Here is a 23,888-nt window from a genome sequence, read left to right as displayed (position 1 = left end):
AATCCCAAACCTAAACAAGCAAAAAACAAAACAAAATAAAAACATCCTAGAGGAAAACAATGAAAACCCATTACATAGTTTTCTTAACAAATTGCCATGAGATCTTCTTGACTTAAGGATACTTTATTTGTATGCACCACAGCAGGAAAATTATTTTTAATCATTATAAAACAAGTAATATGAAAAAACTGTAATGTGAGATTAACACTATTAAAAAAATTCCACAATCCTAATTCTTTTCTCATTGCCATGCCCACTGCAAACCTTAATCTCTTAAAAATACAAAACATTTATTTTGCTGTGTGCTGTAGTGGTTCTTCAATGTTACATTCAATTTGAATGAGAAAGCTAAATAATTTTAGACCTGTTATATTGCTATGTTAAACTGTAATTAATATTTATAGAACATGTTTCTTTCTCTTTTCTACTCTCAATATTCCAAGCTTTTCAACTATTAGCTATCTATATAGTTAATAGTTTTTAGAGATTTTATAGAAACATTAAATTAATACTATTTATAACAAAATATATCTTGTTATAATAAATTAATATTTATAACGCATAATAAAAAGGGATGGTAAAGGCAAAAGAAATGTGAAACTTGGAAATCAAGAGCAGACCACCCCTGCTCTGTACAAACATTAACATCCTACTTGTTGATTCAAACAAGCTTATCACTATGGCAGTGTGCAGTTGTGATGTATGAGAAATGTGATCCTTCACTAGCAGTTCTTTTCCACTTCCACAAATGGTATGTGCTGTTCAGGTAAAATGATTGGAACACATTGTTATTTTATGCTAAAGAAGTAGCAGAATGAATTTGTGCCATTGTGTTGATATTTGCTTACTTAACCCATGTCTTCTTTCTACTATAATGATTTCTTATGCTTCTAGTATTTTTTTCTGAATTAAATTCTTTTAAAATACAGTGTTGAACTATGAGCAGGCCCTTAGTAGAATTTTCATCTTCTTTCAAAAGTAAATTATCCATTCCTCATTAGCAATCAGTTTGTTTCTAAGGACATAAAAAACAACTCTATAAGCTGGTAATTAGAATACATGGCATTCTGCACACTCTCCAGAATGTCTCTTTGCCATATATGTTATTCTTAGGGACTGCATATTCTTACAACTCTAAAAGGCCCATGATGTCTGTCTTGCTTTATTTTACTAATGATGCAGTTTTCAATATTTGAAAATACTTCATTGCAAAGTATGGTTCTGATGAGTTATTATTATTATTCTATCTACTGCTTTTCTGTTCCATCTTCTTCCATTCCATGTCACTGTTTGATTAGGTCCCAGAAGCCATAAGAAAGTGCCAGCGAGCTGGAATTACAGTCCGCATGGTTACGGGAGATAACATCAATACAGCTCGTGCTATTGCCGTAAAATGTGGAATTATTCACCCTGGTGAAGATTTCCTCTGTATTGAAGGAAAGGATTTTAATCGAAGGATTCGAAATGAGAAGGGAGATGTAAGTCATGTGCAAAGCAGTATATATTCTGTCTCCAATTGTTAAAGAACTGGGAAGAAAAAGCAGTTGTTTGTATTTAATGTGTTGCCCCCTCCTTTTTTTTTTTTAGTTTTCTGTGCAAGAGATATAATTCAAAAATGGCAATACTGTAATATTAAATACTGACAGAAATTGTCAAGAGTAATTCAAACCCTTGCACACATTTCAGTTTTCATTAGTTATCATTTGTGCATCAAAACATGGCACTGTTTGAAAAAGCTCCATGCCCTGTTTTATCTGTTCCCTATTCCTGTTCCACTTTCCTGGAAACAATATCCGAATTGATAAACACTAGTTTTTGCCATTTCTCAAAAGCAGGATTGAAGCACAGTTTGCAATCCTTTTTAAAGAGATTATGTAACCTGAAATTCTTGTTGCTGTTTGAACTTGTTTATTTGTTTGCAGATGTTTTCTTATACAATTAGGTGACATAATTAAGTCCCTTACACTGATGATACTATCTAGTTGGGTAATGAAACGTCTGCGAGCAACCAACCAAGTTCAGAGAGCACCAATGGCTTCAACCCTGAGATATTGTCTCCTATTGGAGTTTATTTAATCCATAGTATACCATCTGGAAGGGTGAAATAGCACGGAAAATTAGCAAAATCTAGTTGTTATTTTTGCATACATTCAAGCTGAAAAGCACCTTTATTATTATTTTTCTGTATAATAACTATAAAATATTCATAACACAGATCAGCCTCTCTCCATAACTTTTTTGATTATTCATAATAGGGCTGATCCTACTAAGATATGTTAGAAATCTATTGTACATTTAATCACAATGTTTTTATAAGTTTAGAAAATTTCTATTTCATTTATTTAAAAAAAACTGATGCAAAAACTACATAGAAAAAATAATCGGTTACTCAGGAATATTTAGAACAAGATGTTGAAAGTAGCACATTATTAAAAAAAATAGTACAACAATATTATTCAGACAACATTCGATGACATATTAATTTGAATGGGGAATGGAATATTTCTTTTCATCCTTAAAAGTGATATTTTTTAAAATGACACTGAAATGTATTGAAGACTGACAAATGCATTCTTTTTGTTACTCTTTTTCCTATTTTCAGATAGAGCAGGAACGCATTGATAAGATATGGCCAAAACTTCGTGTCCTTGCTCGTTCATCACCCACAGATAAACATACCTTGGTAAAAGGTAAGACTGTGCTTTGAACGTATCTCTACATATCTGTTATTCTATGATGACTTTTGTAAAACTTAAACAGTTTGCTTCCTTTACACAATTTCGTGAACATAGCTGTAATCTACATAGCTTCAAGAAATTAGGTGTAACAACTTTTTGATGATAAGAGTGTTTATTGTGGCACTTGTCTTCTAGAACGAAGTTCTAAAATCCATGTAATTCTCTTTCTGATAACATTATGGAAATCCTGGCTGTTTTCTTAGATCCCTAGGCTAAGGTGGATGGAGCCACTATGAGATGTATTAGCTGGAATGCCATCTTGGGTTTTTTTCTTCTTTTGTACATCTTTATTTATTTTGTTTCTGACTCATCATATTGATATTTTAATCCTTCTTTATATTGCTTCTGACTCATTATATTGTATATTATTGTGGTTACATTGTAAGCTTCCTAACGTCTTTTAGAGTTGGACAGCCTCTACACTGAATAAATTAAATTAAATTACACTTAATCCAAACATATACTTTGGTTTTCACACATCTTTCTTAATGCATGCTATATTTTTTCAACTACTCCAAGAGCAATAATTGCCAGCAAAATCCAGAGGTGCAAAATCAGTCTATCCTTTGTGAAATGCCCATATTTCGAGGTAAAAGAATTCAACAGACTTTGCATTTGTATATCTTTTTGCATCGTCTTCCCATGTCTGACCATGTCAGAGCCAAATACTTTTTGCTGTCTTCCACCGTAGGAGTTAGCCATTTTATAATTTATGCTAATCTTTAAAACGTATACTGTTGTTGTTCTTCAATTTAATAATAATTATGCCTTTGTTACTGATCATAAGAAGTAGAGCAGTGGTCCCCAACCTTTTTTGTGCCAGAGACCAGTTTCACGCAGAAACACTTTTTCAAGGACCGGGAGTCGAGTTTGGTGGTTTGCTTGCAGACGTTTCATTATCTGACTAGGTAACATCTGATGTTGTTACCTAGTCGGGTAATAAAACGTCTGCCAGCAAACCACCAAGTTCAGGGAATGCCAATGCCTCCTCATTGCAACCCTGAGCGACAGATAGTCCCTGCAGGACGGCTGAGAAGCCTCGCCTCTCGGCCTTGCCTTCATCAGCCCCATCCCTCAGGTGTCTCCCTCCCTCCTCAGCCTCATCCTCAGGTGTCTGCCTCGTCCTCTCTCAGTCGCTCTCTCGCTCCTCCACCAGCCCAGGAAGAAACTGCTTCAAAGAAGCCTGCAGGGTGGCTTTTCCTGTCGGCGCAGCTCTTCCGAAGCGCCCGTTCACCCCCACCCCGCCGCCCACGGTTCAATCCAGTGCTCCGTTCTGCCTGCCTGCCTTCATTTCTGGTGGTTTCGGAGCGCAGCTCCTCCGAGCGCCCGTTCACCCCTGCCCGCCCTGCCACCCGCGGTTCAATCCAGTGCTCCATTCTGCCTGCCTGCCTTGGTTTCTGGTAGTTTCGGAGCAGCTTCGGCTGAGAAAAAGAGGCGAATAGTTATTATTCTCAGCCGAAGCTGCTCCGAAACTACCAGAAACGAAGGCAGGCAGGCAGGCAGAACGGAGCACTGGATTGAACTGCGCGCGGGCGGGCGGGGTGGGGGTGAACGGGCGCTTTGGGGGAGCTGCGCTGACAGGAAAAGCCACCCTGCCGGCTCCTTTGAAGCAGTTTCTTCCTGGGCTGGTGGAAGAGTGAGAGAGCGACTGAGAGAGGAACGAGGCGGGAGGAAACCGAAGCCACTGAGCCGGAGAGCAGGACAGGCTTTGGTTGCTTCCTCCCTCCCTTTCTTTCATTTGTGTCCTTGATCCCTGATCCCAGCAGCATTCACCGAAGACGAAGAAAGCCGCCATTTTTTTATTTTTTTTTCTTTGCGGCCCAGTACAGAGTGCTCCACGGCCCGGTACCGGTCTGCGGCCCGGTGGTTGGGGACCCCTGAAGTAGAGCATATGGCCTTCTCATTTCATTGTCCAACACTAAAATGGATCAAAATATCTTTTTTAAAATAATACATACAAAGCCACACATGTGTATATTCGCAACAGTCAATCTCAACATTTGCTTTATTTGATGTCAGAAATCCTGCTAAAATGTTCATGCTGTTAGCATCTTGCAGAATTAGGCTCTCAAAATTCATTCCATCTCAGTCTGCATTAAAAAAAACTCTCCCCTTTCCAATTACTCATCCACTTAATATACAATAGGACAAAAATGAACTATTTTGTGGAGGAAATGCAGTTAGCAGGGTTGAGTGATGATAAAAATGAATCTAAATGAGATGGATTGCGGAGCATAAGATTACGGCATAATAAAGCAGACCTGAATGTCTTATATAACTTCAGTTTAAAACTGGTGAAAGCGCTCAGCAAACAGCAGAGCCGGCAGGAAAAGAGAGGAATAATGCCTATAATGGAAGAAGAGTGCTTTTGGCTTGGGAACATCTTTTGCTTTTTTTTACTGAATTTCATTTAAAGTTACACATAATTATTTGAGACATTTATTTTTCACCATATGCATGTTCTTCTCCTTGAAGGATTAATCAGGATCTCACTTTTTTTCTTATTCAACTATCTGGTATACATGCATATTTCATACCTATCTTATGCTTCATGAAAATTAGAATCAATCAGCAACACTCTGTGGATGAAGAGCATAATTTATTGGCATTATTTTTTGGGTCTTCCTATCCAGGGTTTTTACTTCAGCTTGAGTCCAGTCCACTATTACAGCTATATACGTATCTAATGACTGGAATTTCCTCGGTATTCATTGCCTTAATGATATTACTGCCACTGACTTTGGACTATAAGACCTTCACTCTTTTGATGTATTCACTACTAACTTTCTTCTTGACTTCAGTAGGCTTGAAGTTATCAGCCTGAAGATTGCCTAGATATTGGTGGTGATCTTCTTCATCCAGATTCTTGATGTTTTTACTAATTATCTGACCCAGATTGTTGGGGACAATATGCTGACTCTGTAAACTGCTTAGAGAGAGCTGTAAAGCATTATGAAGTAGTATATAAGTCTAAATGCTAGCCCCTATTGAATATAAGGATGGCATGTTTGTCCTGTCCAAACTCCATTGAAATATCTTGACTGTGTATATGGACAGTGTTGAAAACATTGATTCTATTTCAGATTATATTTTTCCATTCAGTTTCAGATCATCCATTTACAGGATGTGGCATAGCCTGGCTTCTTGCTCAATATTGTTGACAGAGGAATCAGTGCAATGACAAAAAGTAGTGTCACTACTTGACTCTGTTGTCACATGCTCAAACCTTCACTCCTTTACCCTCAAACTAACCTCTATTGACCTCATCCCATAAGAGGTCTGTAAGGGGCGTGCATAAACACACAATCATGCCTACCGTCCCTGTCCTATTGTCCCCAATTATTCCTACCTATTTCATGTATTTATACTTACATTTATTCTTATTTCTATTATATTGTAAGCTTTTGACAAATCAAATAAATAAAATAAGTAATAAGATAAATTTGGGTACTATACTTTAGTTATAGGTAACAAGTTAGATAGATCCTTAAGAGGTCATGTCATCTAACCCTTTTAAAAAAATGTGCACTGTATATGAAAGACATGTAAAAAAAAGTGTGAGGCTTTGCTTGCCAGTTGGTAGTATTTACCACACATAAGCACTTAACAGAATAACAGAGTTGGCAGGGGTTTTGGAAGTCTTCTAGTCCAACTCTCTTCACAAGAAGGATACCCTATATCATTCTGGACAAATGGCTGTCCAATCTCTTTTTAAGAACCTCCAGTGAGCACCCACAAGTTCTGAAGTCAGGTTGTTCCACTGGCTAAGTGTTTTCACTGTCAGGACATTTCTGGAAGTCTGGGCACCAGCTATTTCTTCTTGCTCTGATAGAGCGGGGACACTCCTGTCAATCTAACTGATGATCAAATTATGTCAACTTGACAAAACCATAAAAGCAGCCCTTCTCTATTTTGCCTGTCTGCTGGAATATCATCTTCATGCATCCTGACTATCTTTGAAAAGTCTTTGAAAGCTTGACTTTTCCCTCAAGACTTGGATTAGGTTTGGTAGTAAGATCCTTTTAAAATTTTATATGTTACCTGCATGTTTTCCTCTGAGGCATACATTGTTTGATTATTTTTTTAAAAATCTCTATAGCTCTTAATGTTGCATGATGCATAGAGCAACTCCTGGGAGTTGGACAGATTTCTAACATACATACATGACACATATTTACATGATTACTTAGGAATGCATTGCCATATTTTGCAGGTATCATTGACAGCACGCAAGTGGAGCAGAGGCAGGTTGTAGCAGTGACTGGTGATGGAACTAATGATGGACCAGCTCTTAAAAAAGCTGATGTTGGCTTTGCAATGGTATATTTCAGTTTGTTCCTGGTTTCAGTTTTGATCTACTTTTGTGAGTGAAGGCATTGCATTTGGAATTGGGGCTAAATATTCCCCCAAAGATTTTTTTAATGATGAAAAAAATGTTCTCAATATTCTCTCAATCTACTCTTTCGCTGCAATATATTTTAATAATATTAGTTCATACTATCTTGTGGCATTACCTGGATTTTCTAAATGGTTTTGAAAATATGTCCATGGGAAGGGCAGTTGGGTAATAACTAAAACTTCAGCTCTGAGCAATAAGTCAGATCACAAACAGATTCCAGTATGCTTGCCATCTGCTGTACAAAATCTGTTGAAGTAATAAATTACTTTCACACTGTTTTGGATCTTGGCTGCTATTTTATCCTGCAACAGATATTTAAGAGTAAAGTATTCTGGAGGGAAAAAAATCCCATTTTTATGACCCTGTGGACCTTATTGGGATACTCCTCAAACTGATTTCTTATTACTCCTTCTAAAAAAATTACTGTTGGCATCTCTTTATTTTTCAGGGTATTGCAGGCACAGATGTGGCAAAGGAAGCTTCTGATATTATCCTCACAGATGACAACTTCAGCAGTATTGTGAAAGCTGTAATGTGGGGCCGTAATGTTTATGACAGCATCTCTAAGTTCCTGCAGTTCCAGCTTACCGTAAACGTGGTGGCTGTGATCGTGGCTTTCACTGGTGCTTGCATTACCCAGGTAAGGCTGAGAGTAAACTAAGGTCAATTCTGGGCATTGCAGTGATCCTTTGGATTCAGACAGTACCTAGCTTGACCACAGCTGATTAATAAGATTGAGATGAAAAATAGTTACCATCACTAAAGCAAGCATTCTAGCTATTTTATAAACACATAGAACTTATTTTTTTGGTAACAGCCCAAAGCAATACTTTGTACAGTAGCTAAAGCAGGTCACTGCATTATGTTCATATGCTAGGCAAAAACCCATTAGGGTTAGAAACAAAGGCTTTGGGTTATGTGAATATTTATTTTTCACTCTGAACTCCCATGAAATCAGAGTGATTCAAAGGGTACCATAATTGGGGGATAGCATTTCAGGTTATACAGGTAATCCTCATTGAATCGTCATTTGTTCAGCACCTGTTTAAACTGATGACAGTACTGAATGAGGGGTACTTAGAATAGGGCCTGATAGATGCGGCCATGGTCACATGATCATGATTCAGGTACCAAGCAAACAGCTTGCAATTACAACATTGTAGAGTCCTGAGGTCATAGGACTGTCACTGGTGACCTTCTCTTGGCTTCTGACAAGCAGAGTCAATGGAGAAGCTGGGAAGTGGTCACAAATGACAATCACATGTCTGTGGGACACTGCAACCCCACAAGATTCATCTAATGACAGCAACTGGGATTGCTGGAACTGGTGTCATAAGTCAAGGCAGTTATACCTCAACTTTGGATGACATCGTTTAGCGATAGTGTTCCTGGACCCAATTAACATCAGAAAGTGAGGATTACCTACATAGCCACCTTCCACACCTTTTTGTTGGTTTACAATATTGTAGTTACTGGGGGCAACCTATGCAATAATCTTTTTAAGCTACCATGTGGAATAGAGGGAAATATTGGTATATTGTAGAGAACTTACATATTTTAGTAATGGATTTATAATCCTCTTTTAAATGAAGCAAGGTTTACAGTATGCACATGGTTTTATTTTGTTTTATAAAAAGCAAAAGGGCCAATGTTATTTCTTTCATTGATTTAACATTCTTGAAAACATAAATAGGCTGATTAACAAGGTCACATATTTGAATTTGAGTCAGAAAACTATCATTTGCCTAGTGAATCTTTTTGTAGTTCTAAACAAAATTATTCTCACTTTTTCTTTCTCCCCTAACTTATTATCTCTTTCCCTTGTCTCAGTTTCATCCAATTAGATCCTTCCCCTAATTCTCTTTTCTTTCTTTTCCTTGCAGCTCTGTCTATTCCATCTTCATGTTGTCAGCCTTCCCATGCTGTATTTTATAGAAAATTTGTTTTAATCAATATTTTCTTCTGGAAGACACACACATACACATGCACTTTTTACATATGCAAGTTATAAACATGTGAAATATGCTATCATGATTTTCAAAAGTTGTGAAGCAGAATCTCTCTCTCTCTCCCCCCTCCCCCTTTCAGTGTGTGTGTGTGTGTGTGTGTGTGTGTGTGTGTGTCCCTGTCTATAGTGCATTGTCTATAGAAGCTTGCAACAAAATCTATCTTTGAAAACATAGTGCCGTTATTCACATAGCACATACTGTTCACTCTGGTACAACAGGGAAATTCAGCCTCACAGAGCAAATTATGAATAAGTCATTAGGTATACTGTAAAGAATAAGTTTACCTTGTCATCATGATATGGCCAAGTGAAACCTGAGGCAGTCTCTTTTGGAAGCCACAACATTGAAACTTCTCCCAAGTTACTCTGCTAAATTTTTTAAGGTGTTCAAAGGATGTAACTATTGATTTCATCCGGGTTATTAGTCCCTCTGAGCAACAAACCCCCAAAGGAAGCACTTCAGTTAAAAACATGAAGGGGTGGGAAAAGCCAGGTCAACATTTACATTAAGTAATATTTGATTACACTATGCAATAGAATAATCAAATAAAATCCAGGAGAGGAATACTTTAGAGAAAGAGTGCATTTCCTTGACTCACTCAGAATGGATTTCTATCTAGTTTACATTAGCTATCATTATTATTATTTTAATAAAAGTTTTATTTAAGTTTTCACAAAACATACAAATACAAATAAAATATTTTTTTTGAGAACAGCGTGGCCCCGGGTTATCACTTCTCCATACAGACATAAACTCAATACATAGTTATCTTATACATTCTAATCCATATCTTATAACTATTTTCGCGGTTTTTTCAATAGCTTTTCCCTTTCTTTACTTCCTATAGCCTTATTTTAAATTATCTCATTCCTTTCTTAATTCAATTACATATCTTTTTCTAATTTTTAAAATCTTTCTAATCAATGTTTTTATACTTTCGTCTGTGCCCTGTTTAAAATTTCATATGATCTTTTCTCATAAAACAAATTTTCCCCTGTAATTACTAGACTGGAGTGTAACACCTTTGTATCTTTTTTCAAATCTTATTTAAAAAATTAAGTTACATCTTTACAGTTATAACATTCATTTTCTAACCTCTATTTTATAACACATACCTATTTTCAATCGAATTCTGCTTGGTACATTCCCTTAAAATACACACTAAATTCTTAAAAGAAAAAAAGTATATATGTATATATATCTGTGTATATATGTATAACAATAGTAAATGGAATAATTATTCTATTCAAGTACAGCTCTGCCATTAATATTAATAACAATCTTTTACATTTCTATTTCTTTTAACAAACATTACCTAGTAATATCAGTCGTCTTTCACTTTAATCATCTATATTCCATATTTTACTTATTACTGTGTTTAAATAAAAAAAACCCCAAACAATAGTTATTAACAGTAGTCAATAAGGTTATTATTCTTATTCAAGTTCATCTTGTCAACTGACAAAAATCTTCCATGTTTCTTTTCAGTTTTTTTAAATGTTCTTTTTAAATCATTGAGAGCCTTATTCTCTTTACAAACAAATATTCCACTACACATCAATATAATTTTTTTCTGTCACTTTAATTATCTAACATATTTTCTAACCTTTTTCAATTTCTAATATAACAGTGCTATCCCATGCACCCTTGCAGAATCCTCTCCTTAAGTTAAATTTTAACCATTGTCTCTGTGTCTTTTAAATAGGTTTATACCTTTAATTCTTGTACGTTTTTCCTGTACCTCTATATCTTGTTTCTGTCTTTTGTAGCTTCTTTTCCTTTCCCTGTTCCCTCTCTTCTTCTCCCTCCCCTTTTTATTTCTTTTTCTATCTGATTCTCCCTTCTGTGATCCTCCCTTCTGCTTCTTCCTGATATTAACATTGCTTTTCAAATTACTCTTTTTTTTTGTTGTTGCTTCAGTGCTTAAGTTTTTAACTCCCTTACCCCCCTTTCCCTTTTTTACCCCACTTAAAATTGCTTGGTCATTAAAGATGGCTTCTTCGTTGTCCCGCCCTTCTTGTTCTGCCAGCGTTTCTTGTTGTTTTTCATAGTTCAAGATCTCCATTTCTAAAAATTGAAATACAAAGCCAAAAAATCCTCTTCCGTCTTGTGCTTCTTCTTTTTGTTCTTTAAGTCTCATTTTTAACTCTTCAAGGAGTGATACCATTTTAAAAAAATGATTTTACTTTATTTCATTAGGATCCTCCATCCAAAGTTCCAGGAATCATCCAATAGTCCAAAACTGTTTCTTGCTTCTTTTCTCACTTTCTCTTTCCAGGGGCTTTGTTATCTTGTAACAAAGTTTCAGCTACAATGTATCTTTTGCAAGCCTTGTTAAAATTCCACTATCAATTTTTTTTAAGTTCCAGGTGGTCTCCTCCATTTTCCAGACTCCACCCTCTTTTTTCCTTTTTCCCTCCGCTGCTTTCTTTCTTTTTTTAAAGAAAGTTTTTAAATTATCCAAGAATCTTTATCCCTTTGACACTTTATTTTCAGCTAGAAATAGCCTATTAATGTCAAAGTGGATTAGTATCAATTTCTTATTTGAATCTCTTCTTCTTAATGTTCCAAGTCAGTTAAAACTGTCGATGTTAGAGGAAAAAAAGCCAATTCCGTTTCCTTTCCCTTTCTCTTTCTCAGCTTAAAATCTTTTTTAGGAATAGTATTAGTCTTTAAAATTCAGGTTCCAGGTACCTTAAATAGATGTTCTCCATTCAACCCGGTCAGTCAAACTTTCTCCTTTAAACTTCCTCCTGCCCAATCTTGTCCTGTCGGGTCCTTCTTTGAGGTGGCCATTTCTGACCATCACTGCAATTGCCTTTGGGAAAGGGAGTAATGGCCAGCCGAGGAGGAGAGATGCGGCTCTCCTCAACCCTGCTGATGGCTCCCCCTTCTTCACCACCTCTACGGGGGTGGCTTGGGGCGCTCCAGCGGCGAGCACAGATCAAAACCGTGGACAATCGTGATTTCAGTCCATCGCCGAAGAAACCCAAACCGGAAGTCCCTGCTATCATTAATTAAATAACCCATAACTAGGTTTGCACAAATGCTAAACCAAAACCCAACCAACCACATTTTAATTGTCCAGTAGTTGTGTGTTTTAATGATTTAAGAAACTTGGGTTTGATCTATTTTTGCATGGCTTTGGTTCATATGTAGAAGGATGTTATTGCTGGGTGGATTAAAATGTATTGAATGAACACATCAGAAAGCAGTTGCATAAATCACAATAAAGCTCAGCAGAACCCTCATTCCTCTCTCCCTGGTTGGACTTAATCATATATATGGAAATAATTCTTTCCGCCAGTCAGGAGGTTGACCAATGAGTATTATCTTACTCATCCCTTTCTGAGGCTCTAGACCATGGGTGTCTCAACTTCGGCATCTTTAAAACTTGTGGACTTCAGTAGAAATTTCATTACATCAAAAACTAATGTGTGCTTAATGCCTAGATTGTGGTTCAAAATGAGCTCTTATGTTTGACTGAATGGTGCAGAATAGTAGATAATTATTAGAGTCACCCAAACAACATGCAGTGATTGGTAGTGGGAAATATGAGAATGCTGTGCTACCCAAAACAACAGCTGACAATTGCACATGTGTAATTTAGAGGATGGATCAAAGCAATAAATTTGTTTTACATACTGTGGTTCTTTTGCATTTTACTGACACTTGCATAGTAAAGACTTTTAAAATTGAGATTTATATGGTGTGAGAACAGCATTTAAAACTGAACACTTCCAGAAATAATTTTTAACTGTTTGGAATTCTACCTTGACAACTTCAATTCAAAATATTCCCCAATCACACATGAAGTCACATTGCTCAATGAAATGTACCTTCCTGCATTCAGAAGAGAAGCATCAGCAAAGATGCTGCAAACTACAGTATATTCTAACTTCTGAGGATGTTTGGTTAGTGCAGCCCATATTGTAATCTTCTTCATTGATCTTAGCTTTTTTTTTTCCAGGAAAGTTACTATATTTCTTCCATAGTTATTGGGATGTATATCCTGGGAGTAGTAGTCCAAAGTACCTGCAAGAGTCATATATGTCCCTGTTTACCTTAAGGTGCATAAAATCACAGAAAAGTAGATTAATTAGGAGAGATGGTTCCCATTTCCCCCTTCCTATTATGACTTTCCAATATTTTTTGGATGATTACTGAACTTATAGATCACATTCAGGTGAAAGGAGAAGTCTGGACAAGCTGTTAATTTCAGTTAATGAAAAGAATAAATTCTATTTAATTTCTCACTAATCTTTCATATCAGTCTATCCCATAAGTCGTTATAGTTTGTAGCAATAGAAGATGCTGAGAAGAGGTCATTACTGAAACCACAGTTTAATAAAACACATTTAATAGTAATTTACTTTCTCTCTTGAGATATTAATTAGTTTGTGGTTGTTTATTAAATGTTCTGTTTAGAGATGCCAAGGTTGTTCCTGTTAGTTTTAGTGAGCAGATAGCTCCTTCTAGTGGTTGCTTATGCAGGATTGAAAATTGTAGGTAACAAAGCATAAAATTTTGAACCCAGAATCATTAATTATAACAATGTTTTCTAATATTTTGGGTGATACCTTCCACAAACCTACACAACTAGCCATTCTGATTGAGACTGATGGGAGTTAAGGCCTAGAATATTTGAAATAACCAAATTGCCTACATTTTAGACAATAGGACTTATTTACTTATTTTGATATTCCATTGTTTTCTAACTAAGCCTGCTCTTCTTGTCCATCCTGTTTCTGTGCTTCCTATTATTTCACAGTGATGTTCTCATGGTTAGGTTTGACAAGGTTGAGTCCACTGGTATCAAATCCACACATTCTCAAAGACAGTGAGATTTAAGGAGACTGATGAAAGGATGGTTTTAGGCAAGGTAGATCAGATTAATGCACTATCTTTATTTCACATTAATGGAACTTTCTCATTTAAGTCTTCTTGCCTGTTGTGAGGACACACAGAAATTAGAATGGCAATGCATGTTATCCTAAGACAAGCTCCATAGAAATGTTAAGGACTATACACAATAAGGATGTTGATATAATACATTCTGACATTTTTTTTTGTCTTCAGGATTCTCCTCTGAAAGCTGTACAGATGCTATGGGTCAATTTAATTATGGACACTTTTGCTTCTCTTGCTCTGGCTACCGAACCTCCCACAGAATCCCTTCTGCTAAGAAAACCATATGGTAGAAACAAGCCCCTCATTTCTCGTACCATGATGAAAAATATTCTGGGCCACGCTGTGTATCAACTCACTCTAATTTTTACCCTCCTTTTTGTTGGTAAGCTCAAATGTCATTTATTGTTACTTTTGCCAGTTACAGATAATGAACTACTTGACTTCTGAATCTGCAAATGACACACAATATGGGATCCCACATAATCATGAATTCATTCAGAGTCCATAATTAAAATAATGACTTCAGGAAATCCAGAAATTCATTCACCCTTTTGTCACCAACATTTTAAAACAAGCTGAAGTTTCAGTAGGGCTTTATTACATGAAGTGGAGATCAGCTACAGCTTCCATTGATTGCATCAAGGTCTTCTTTTCCTTTCACATATTGTCAAAGCTCCACCAGGACAGTGCAATAAATAGCTCTCTAGAAACTCAGCTAGCAATTAAAGTTAGCAGGGAAAGACTCAATGACAACACTCAGAAAAATAAGGTGTTGGTTGCAGATACATTAAACCTTAGTAATGAAGAAAATGAAGTACTGCAGAGTCTAGCAATTCAGTTTATACCATGCAACACTTTAGGGTATAAATGGGCATTTTTTCCCCACCCAGTCTTATGGATAAATGACTTCCTACCACTTGTTTCTTGGCTTTGGATATGGAGATCACGTATGCTATTGAAGAGTCGTGGTAGCACAGTGGTTAGAATGCAGTATTGCAGACTAACTCTACCAATTGCTAGCAGTTCGATCCTGACTAGCTTATGGTTAACTCAGCCTTCCATCCTTCTGAGGTTGGTAAAATGAGGACCCAGATTTTGGGGAGCATTAAGCTGACTCTGCAAATGACTTAGAGAGGGATGTAAAGCACTATGAAGCAGTATATAAATCTAAGTGCTATTGCTGTTTTGATAATAATTCCTGGTTTCAGGTCCTTTAGCTGACTGTATTTACAGGAGTCAGCAAAATATAAGCAGAACAAAAAGGAAGGTTCAAGAATGAGCTTGCAGATTGGTAAGTTCAATGGGACTTTCAAATTTTGTTCCACCAATTCTATCTGTGGCATTTAACTTTCTAAACCGTACATAGCTACATAAATTTAGCTACCTAAAACTGGAGATGGTTGATTCCACTTTCCCCCTTGCTCTCTGCTCTCCTCCCATCCATCTTTCATTATCATGTTGATGCATTCTCATTTTCTTTTTCTTTCTTACTTTTACTGTTTTATTATTTTACTTCTGTTTACATTTCTTTTCATTTCTTCATTTTTATTATTGTAAGCCACCTGGAGTAGTTCCACGGGGAGATGGGCAGCAAATAAGATAAAACTTTCTAAGTCCCACCCAAAGAATTGTACAGTTGTCTACAATGTTTTTGTCCCTGGGAATCAGTAACTTAGTGGTCTTACTCTTTCAGGAGAGAAAGCAACTAATTGGCTTGGCTAAGCACCACAAGTCCCCAGAATATACTGGTCTTGATTTATGTAAGCCCAACTTCATGCAAATGGGAAATACAATGGGACCCAGTATAATTCATACATAAAATGATAACTGGGCTTTGTTTTTCTTTAAAGACATTTCATTTCTCATCCAATAAGCTTCTTTAGATCTGACTGAATGGTGGAGGATGGAAGGATTTATATTCCTTGCAGTCATCTGATAAATAAATCCCTCCATCCTCCACCATTCATTCAGAACTGAAGAAGTTTCTTGGAGGAGAAGCAAAACATCTTCAAGGAAAAACAAAGTCCAGTTGCCTTTCAAAAAAATCACCTTTGGGGCAACCATGACCTGGATGACTAAGAATCTCCATAGATACATAAAATGATATTTTGTATATACAAAAATGGTAGATAGTGTTATGTATTATACTATGCCTCTGTTGGAAATTGGATTATACAAGGATTAATCAAACAGAATCTTCTTCCAGACTTACTGCCATTATTTCACAATTCATAAAATATAAAAGCTGCAATAAAAGAGAGATGCATTTTCAGATTTATTTATGTATTAAACACATTTATATGATCACCCAGTTACAGTAATTCAGTGCACCTTATGCCACTAAAATTCTCCCCTAAATAAATTATAATGATTGATGATTGAATTTTCTTCCTTCTTCAGTTTGAAAAATAGTTTGTTTATTAATGAATTTTTGAGTATAGTAAAAGAATAATCATATTCCCAGAAGTTCAAAATGAATTCATAATGTACTGTACAAATAGAGTTAACATTTTTTTCTGTTGGAAACATATTCTGGACCCAAGCTAAATCTAATCATGTATATATTTTATATAGTAACATGTGTAAGTGGTTTTGGTTTGGTTTGGTTTTCTCCCCTCAAAATATAAAAAGCTGAAGTGTCAAGAAAATATAGGACAATAGTAGCTAAGAGTTACTTTTGGAAAGAAGAGTTACTTTTGGAAAGCAAGGCTGAGCATATAGGCCTGTTCCTCAGCTCTGGGTTATCCCAAAACTCTAAACGTAACCTTTATTGCAAAGGGAAGCTCAGTGGCAATGACAGGAAAAAGAAAAGAAACATAATCTTGGTTGCCATGGCAGGGGAGGATATATTTCAGTGATAAACAAGTCTGACCTCAATTCTGTGTGATCCTTGTGATCAAGTCACAGGTCAACTCAAACACAATTTTGTTGGTTTTAAGAAAGAACCTGACCATTATCTTAACTCTTAACATCTGGTCTCCTCATCTTTCACCTGATGGGATGATGAAACAGTGCCTAGAATTCCAGTGATTTTAATCCTTTACATTTCTGCCTTATCTTTTTTTTTTTTTTTTAATAAAAGTTTTATTGACTTTAACAACAAATAAAAACACATAAAACATAAAAAATTTCTGCCTTATCTTCATATACAGCATTTAATATGGAGAATCAAAATTTCCTACCACCTCATTTTACTGACAGACCCAACCTACATCTTGAAAATCTGACATAAACATTTCTGTTGACTAGACTCATCCAGTTGCAATATTATTACTTCAGGTGCAAACAAAACTATAAAAGCAATCGGGGGTGAGGTTTGGAACTTTCTATACCAGGGCTGTCAAACGCCCAGCCCACGGGCCGGATGCTGCCCACACTCAGTTTAGAGAAGGGCAAAAAAACCTCCTAATATGTCACGTGATGCTGCCATGATGACATGAATTTGACACCCCTGTTCTATATAAAAGCCAACTTACACATTTTATTTACGCTCATCGTTCATTACCTAGCCATTGCACAATGATAATGCAAATGAGAGAAAATGAACCTCTATTTCAAAAAAAAAATCCTTAGAAAAGCCTAAAACAGATTTTTTTTTTCTTCTCAGCAGATATGTTAATGATGTTGGAAGTTGAAGAAGTTAAAGCCATCACAGTCATTTTTTTTCCATTTTATTGAGTATCTCTATGATTTTATGAATGCATAATATTTTATTCTTTCAGTGCAGTTTTTAATTATATACTTTGTTTTATTTGTTTTACTAATGTATTGCCTCAACAAAGGTAAAGAGCTATGATCACAATTGAGCCCAGAATTTATGTTGCTAAGTGAGACCTTTTGTTAAATGAGTTTTGCCCCATTTTATGATCTTTCTTTTCATCGTTGTTAAGTGAATCATTGCAGATTAAGTTAATAACATGGTTATTAAGTGAATCTGGTTTCCCCATTGACTTTGCTTTTCAGACGGTGGCAAAAAATGATCACATGACTCCGGCACTGCAACCATCATAAATATGAACCGTGCATCCAATTTTGGATCATGTGACCGTGGGGATTTTGCAATTGTCATAAGTGTGAAAATCCATTATAAGCCATATTTTTCAGCCCTGTTGTAATTTTGAATGGTCACTAAATGAACTGTTATAAGTTGCAAACTATCTGTTCAGTGAAAGAGCTTGTAAACAACCGGTAGTACATGTGGAGTCAAATCTCCACGTATTCAGATATGCTCTTGAAATCTGTTCATTATACACAAGGCTTATTTTGTGTCTTGGCAATTTCACTGTTGAATAGTCCTTTCATCTAGCAATACATTTAACTAATTGAATGTTTTGATTGATTTAAAATATTTTGAGGCTTATCTTCAGGTTTTTAGTCATATGTTCAATTAAGTTATTTGTTTCTCCTTTTTTGCCCTATCTTGTTCTTGGACAAGACTTCTACATTCTTTCTTTTTCAAATGGATTTCTGCTGATTTGTTGAGCACATTTCTGGTACTTCTTGTTTTATGGTATCAATTCTAAATGATTGAGCAAACCCCATTTCCTTTTAGCACTGATAATGTTACCTAGTTTGTTAATGAAACATTGGCAAGAAAACAACCAAGTTCAGAGAGCATCAAGGACGCCACAGTTCAACCCTGGGTTACAAACATTATTTTCTATCACTTCTAAATGAGTTTCTATTGGATCTTAATAAACATGCATCCTGGAGAAATTTAGTGATTCTTATTGCTAATTTTTTCAGCCTTTTTAATACTTCATTTTGTCTTCCATTTCAAAATGATTCTTAGTATTATGATCTGAATGTAATTATTCTAACTCAAATTCTAAATTACTTTTGGAAACAATTAACAATAGAATTTTCAATCACAATTCTAGATGAATTTGTCTTATACTTTCTAGTTAATTAAAGTCTGTGTAGTATTATTTATCTTGTTACAGAATACATTCTAATATGACTTACAGCACTATGCATATTTCCTAACCTCCTTTAGGAAAACTTTTATCAGTGGTATTTTTAGCATCCTGATTTTATCAATTCTGCCAGATTCAAATACAGTATTGGGAGAAAGGAAATTGTGGCCCAGGGACAAAATTTAAATCTGAATGTGATTTTTCAAATGCATAAAATGGTAAATGCAACTCTAATTATTTTACACTTGCTTAAAATAGTAAGTAAGACTTAATGCATATACAGAAATACATGCATTGCATCCTATGTCTGTGAAATCCAGATACATTAAATCCAGGGTACACAACATAATCACTTTCATAATTAGAAAGACTCTTAAATTCGAAAATATAATTTTGATACGGTAAAACTTACCCACTGATTAAATATTTAAAAAATATTATAATGCCATTTAATTTGAGTGTTATGCAAATTTACTTTCATTCAGTTTCAATATTATTAGGTGGCATTATGTTTCATGGGTGATGTAGCTTGTAGCTTTTGTGTCCAAAAGCTCGTAAGACAAAACCTCTGGTCCCGGTGACCAATTTTGTGCAGTGGTGATCTAGATGACCTCATAAAGCATGATGATGACTGTGAACAAATTATGTCCTGAATTGAAACTTCAAATGATGTTTTTAAATTCTGTTTATTTTCTGCTTTGACCAGGTGAAAAAATGTTCAAGATTGATAGTGGCAGAAATGCACCACTCCACTCTCCACCTTCGGAGCACTACACCATCATCTTCAATACTTTTGTCATGATGCAACTATTTAATGAAATCAATGCACGCAAAATCCATGGTGAAAGGAATGTTTTTGATGGCATCTTTAGAAACCCTATATTTTGCACTATTGTATTGGGTACATTTGCTGTACAGGTAATCATCTGACAATGCTGAGACAGCCAGATATTATTTGCATGCTTCACTGTATAGTCTTTCTCCCTTTCACACTTTCATCCTATATTATAGTCTTTTTTTTAAAAAAAAAAAAATCTAAAGATATTGTATAAATCAATTGCTAATTTGGTCATTATTAAAGTTCTTTATATAAATCTGAGCTTTCCTTATTTTTGCCCATCAATTTATTTCCTTTGGGGCGTCATCTGCTTTATGTCTTTTTTCATAGTGAGAAGAGAGTTGTACTGATCGATTGATTTACTTTATTTATTTATTACACAGATAAATAAGGCCACCCAATTCAAACTATGTGACTGGGTGGCATACAACATGACAGCAAATATAAATATATCACATTAGTGGAAGAATATGTAAAGCCATCTCGAATCATATGTGTGTATTTGTTGGGATTTGTGTTGGTGCTATTGTTGTAGAGTGGGAGCAAATTAGACATCTGTGTTTGTCATTGGGTCTGTCTCCTTCATTGTCTTCTGTTTCTTGTTGATTGTGAGAATGTTTCATACTGGGTAATTGTCTGTATGCAGGTATAGGCTGTAGCTTATCAATAATACATTTGTTCTATTTTATTGGTCCCAAAGCATGCTGCTATTATTTTCTTTAAGGAAATAGAAAACAAAAATATGAATGTTATTTTTTGGAAGAAAATACAAGAACGGGATTTGTGGTCCTAAATGCATATTTCATTTTATTCTTTTCCTTCTGTAGATAGTAATTGTACAATTTGGTGGAAAACCTTTTAGTTGTTCTCCTTTGGAACTTGACCAATGGATGTGGTGTGTATTTATTGGATTAGGTGAACTTGTATGGGGGCAGGTAAGGACCATTTTCTTTATATTCATTAGAAAATCATTTATATTTTTTAGATTTTATATATATATATATATGGATCTTTGGTTATTCGGGTTTTCTCCCGGGTTTTCTCTTACGCGGGAGAAAACCCGAATAACCAAAGATCCACATACAAATACCCGCGAGAACCTCAGAAAACACACACACACACACACACACACACACACACACATATATATATATATAATCTAAAGGGAATGCAGAAACACAAGTAGCATTTTCTACAACACCTGAAAGCCAACACACAATTTTCTGGGTCATACAATCTCAGGAAAGATGCAACTACTTTAAAGTGTTGCAAACAATATGCTTCCAATTCCTTCTTTTGAGACTAAATTTGAAGTATTGCTCAGATCATGGATTCATCGATTACACAGAGACATGGTTCATTCAGTATTCCTAGACAGTAATTCCTGAAGCCAACCATATGGTCAACAAAATGGCTTCTCTTCAATGTCCCTTTCTTTCACTTTTACTTTTTACCTTCCCATGTCTACAAGGAAGAGTATGAAACATGGGTAGGAATGAGTAGCAATGGGTAAGTCTCACCCAATTCTGTTTGGCATTGATCCTGATTTCTTTTTTAATTTAGCATTTCTTTTAAAAAGAGAGGGGGGGATGACACTCCCCCTGCACCTTTGTGGAAGCTAGTAATGATGGACACTCCCTTTTTTTGGGCATCTGCACCCAAAGGGATGATTGGTTCTCAGTCTTTTAACCCAACTTTAGTCTTATCCTAATCCACTATCTTCTATTCCTAATTCATTGAAAGGGATTAAAACGGAGAAGTCTGCTTTAAATGCTTTCAGGTTAATATAATTTCTCAGATAAGTCACTGTGTATCAATTTTTTCCTAATGTATCATTTGTACTTTTTGTATGCTGTAAATTTTCATCTCCTGCTGCAAACTTTGTCTCTTGGCATAATTATAATGTTTATTTTAGGTCATTGCAACCATCCCAACCAGTAGGTTAAAATTTCTAAAGGAAGCAGGAGGGCTTACATTAAAAGAAGAAGTTCCCGAGGAGGAGATGAGTGAAGATGTAGAAGAGATTGATCATGCAGAGAGGGAACTTCGCCGTGGACAAATCCTCTGGTTCAGAGGGCTTAATAGAATCCAAACTCAGGTATGTTGGACAAAAATATTCTCCAGGAGAACAATGACAATAACGATAATCATGCAGATGCAAACTGTAGGCTTAAATCAACTTTACCCAGTCTCAGGTATATTGCATTTTAATTCTATTATCCTCAATTAGAATATTAGTTCAGTACAGGCCAACAGATTGTTTTTTTTATTTTTCTGGAAGTTACTGTAACAAATCCTATATAAATTACTACGTAATTCTGCTTGCATAAAGTCAGAATATTATAGTTCTAAACCAGGGGTGTCAAACTCAATTTCATTGAGGGCCGCATCAGGGCTGTAGTTGACCTCGGGGGGGCATTGACTGGGTGGACATGACCAATTTGACGCTATTTCCCAAACTGCTGGCATGTTTTCTTTTTGCATTGAGTAGACCGGACCAAAGCCAGGCTGCCCGATCTTTCCTCTTTGCACTCAATAGAACAGGACCACCCACAGGCCAGATCCGACTACATTGCGGGCTGGATCCGCACCGGGGCCTTTTGACACCCCTGTTCTAAACAGGGTGTTTCTCCAATCTATTTTCATTTTTCAAGTAACACATTCTCAATTTTTCAATTGTGAGCTATATTTTTAGACTCTCGAAAATATGTCAGTGAAACCTAAACTACATAGGCTAAGAAAACATTTTCCATGTGTTTTTATGCTGCTGCTTTCTGTTAGCTTAAGGTTTTATATTCCATTAATTCGTTATATTGTTTTACAAACATAAGGGAAAAAACATTGCCTCAGCATTATATGTGAATAGGTAAAAACATACAGAAATGTGTGGATTAAATATTATAACAAACTTTTTAGCAAACTGCACTATCAAATCTCAACATATATTCAAATCATTGATTTCTCTGTACAGGGTTCTTATCATTGCAGAGAAAGTATAGAGTTAACACTAAAAACAGACGTTTTTGAAAAAGCACACTCTTAAAATGCCATGAAGGAAGGATATTTGTAAGGTCAAACATGATTTTAGGTTAAGTGATTCCATCTTAGAGCTTTATTTCTTCAGACCATGTTAAGCTGTGTTACAGTAAGCGCAGCCTCATTTTTGTTCTGTGACAGACTTTCTTTTAAAAGAAAGAATATATATGGTAGAAAATAAAATTCACATCAGCCCAGTGCATTCAGTTTGCTCCTGTCTGTGAAAATCATAAATTAAAAACAAGAGAAGTTAGTATTAGATGGAGAGCAACACATAGGCAGATAAATCTACATTACTTGCTAATTCAATAAAAAGCTGCTAATTTAAATTAAATCAGTAATTTACTAGCAATTTTTAGGACAGCTTTTTTTCCAAAATGTATTCCCAGGGAGAGGCTATTATCTACCTTGAGTTTCCTCTAAATGTGGATTATTTTCTTCCTGATGGTTGCAGGAGGACTGTTGTCTGTTGAGATTTCTATCAGGATGTCTTTCTGGTTGTGGTGAGTGTAAACAACAGAGCCAACCCTCCACTTAGTTCCTCTCGTAGATTTAAAAATAGCCTTTAGTTCTTTTGTATGTCTTCATCTTCATGATCCATGGAAAATTCTTCCCTTCTTAACTGTTTAAACCAAAATAAACAATAATTAAGCTTTCTTGCTAACCAAGACATTTCTCTTTTTACTTAGATGTAGATACATTTGTGCCCTTCTCTTTTTGTGTCAATTTGCAATCAGTGAAGAATTAAGAAAGAGTTTTAAAAATAGTTTTGGTGTACAACTGAACAAAAAAAAGTGTATTTGGGTTACAGTTATTTGAGTATTTGAGTTAACAAGAGTGATTAGGAAACCTTGCTGTGTTTTGGTAGAAATTTATTGACATCATCCAAAGCTTTATGGCCTCTGGAAACATGGAGAAGATAGAGCACCTCACCACATTCTTTGTATTTTTTAATGTACTAGACATACTTTGAAGAGAGAGAAGGTAAAATAATTGGACACATATTCCTTTGCTTTTCGTCTCTGAACTTCTCAATCTCAG

General features: G+C 35.6%; 1 protein-coding gene across 7 annotated transcripts in view; it reads left to right on the top strand.

The window, feature by feature from the left end:
• ATP2B2 (ATPase plasma membrane Ca2+ transporting 2) overlaps positions 1 to 23,888 on the top strand; it is a 401,784-nt gene that overhangs the window by 360,817 nt on the left and 17,079 nt on the right. For 6 of the 7 annotated variants that reach the window (XM_087954872.1, XM_087954870.1, XM_087954869.1 and 3 more), the window contains 8 exons: positions 1,299 to 1,478; positions 2,603 to 2,690; positions 6,952 to 7,058; positions 7,586 to 7,777; positions 14,226 to 14,439; positions 19,680 to 19,891; positions 20,639 to 20,746; positions 21,727 to 21,909. In XM_087954872.1, coding sequence (XP_087810998.1) covers positions 1,299 to 1,478; positions 2,603 to 2,690; positions 6,952 to 7,058; positions 7,586 to 7,777; positions 14,226 to 14,439; positions 19,680 to 19,891; positions 20,639 to 20,746; positions 21,727 to 21,909 — 1,284 coding nt within the window. Of the gene's footprint in view, positions 1 to 1,298; positions 1,479 to 2,602; positions 2,691 to 6,951; positions 7,059 to 7,585; positions 7,778 to 14,225; positions 14,440 to 19,679; positions 19,892 to 20,638; positions 20,747 to 21,726; positions 21,910 to 23,301; positions 23,351 to 23,888 lie in introns of all 7 variants that reach the window. The other variant, XM_087954876.1, reaches the window with a different exon arrangement.

The sequence above is a fragment of the Notechis scutatus genome, chromosome 2, assembly GCF_049901735.1.
Source record: "Notechis scutatus isolate UNSWTSFEM ecotype Mainland chromosome 2, rNotScu1.2, whole genome shotgun sequence".
Lineage (NCBI taxonomy): Eukaryota > Metazoa > Chordata > Lepidosauria > Squamata > Elapidae > Notechis > Notechis scutatus.
Note: the sequence above shows the minus strand (reverse complement) of the source record. Positions and strands in the feature narration are given on the sequence as shown.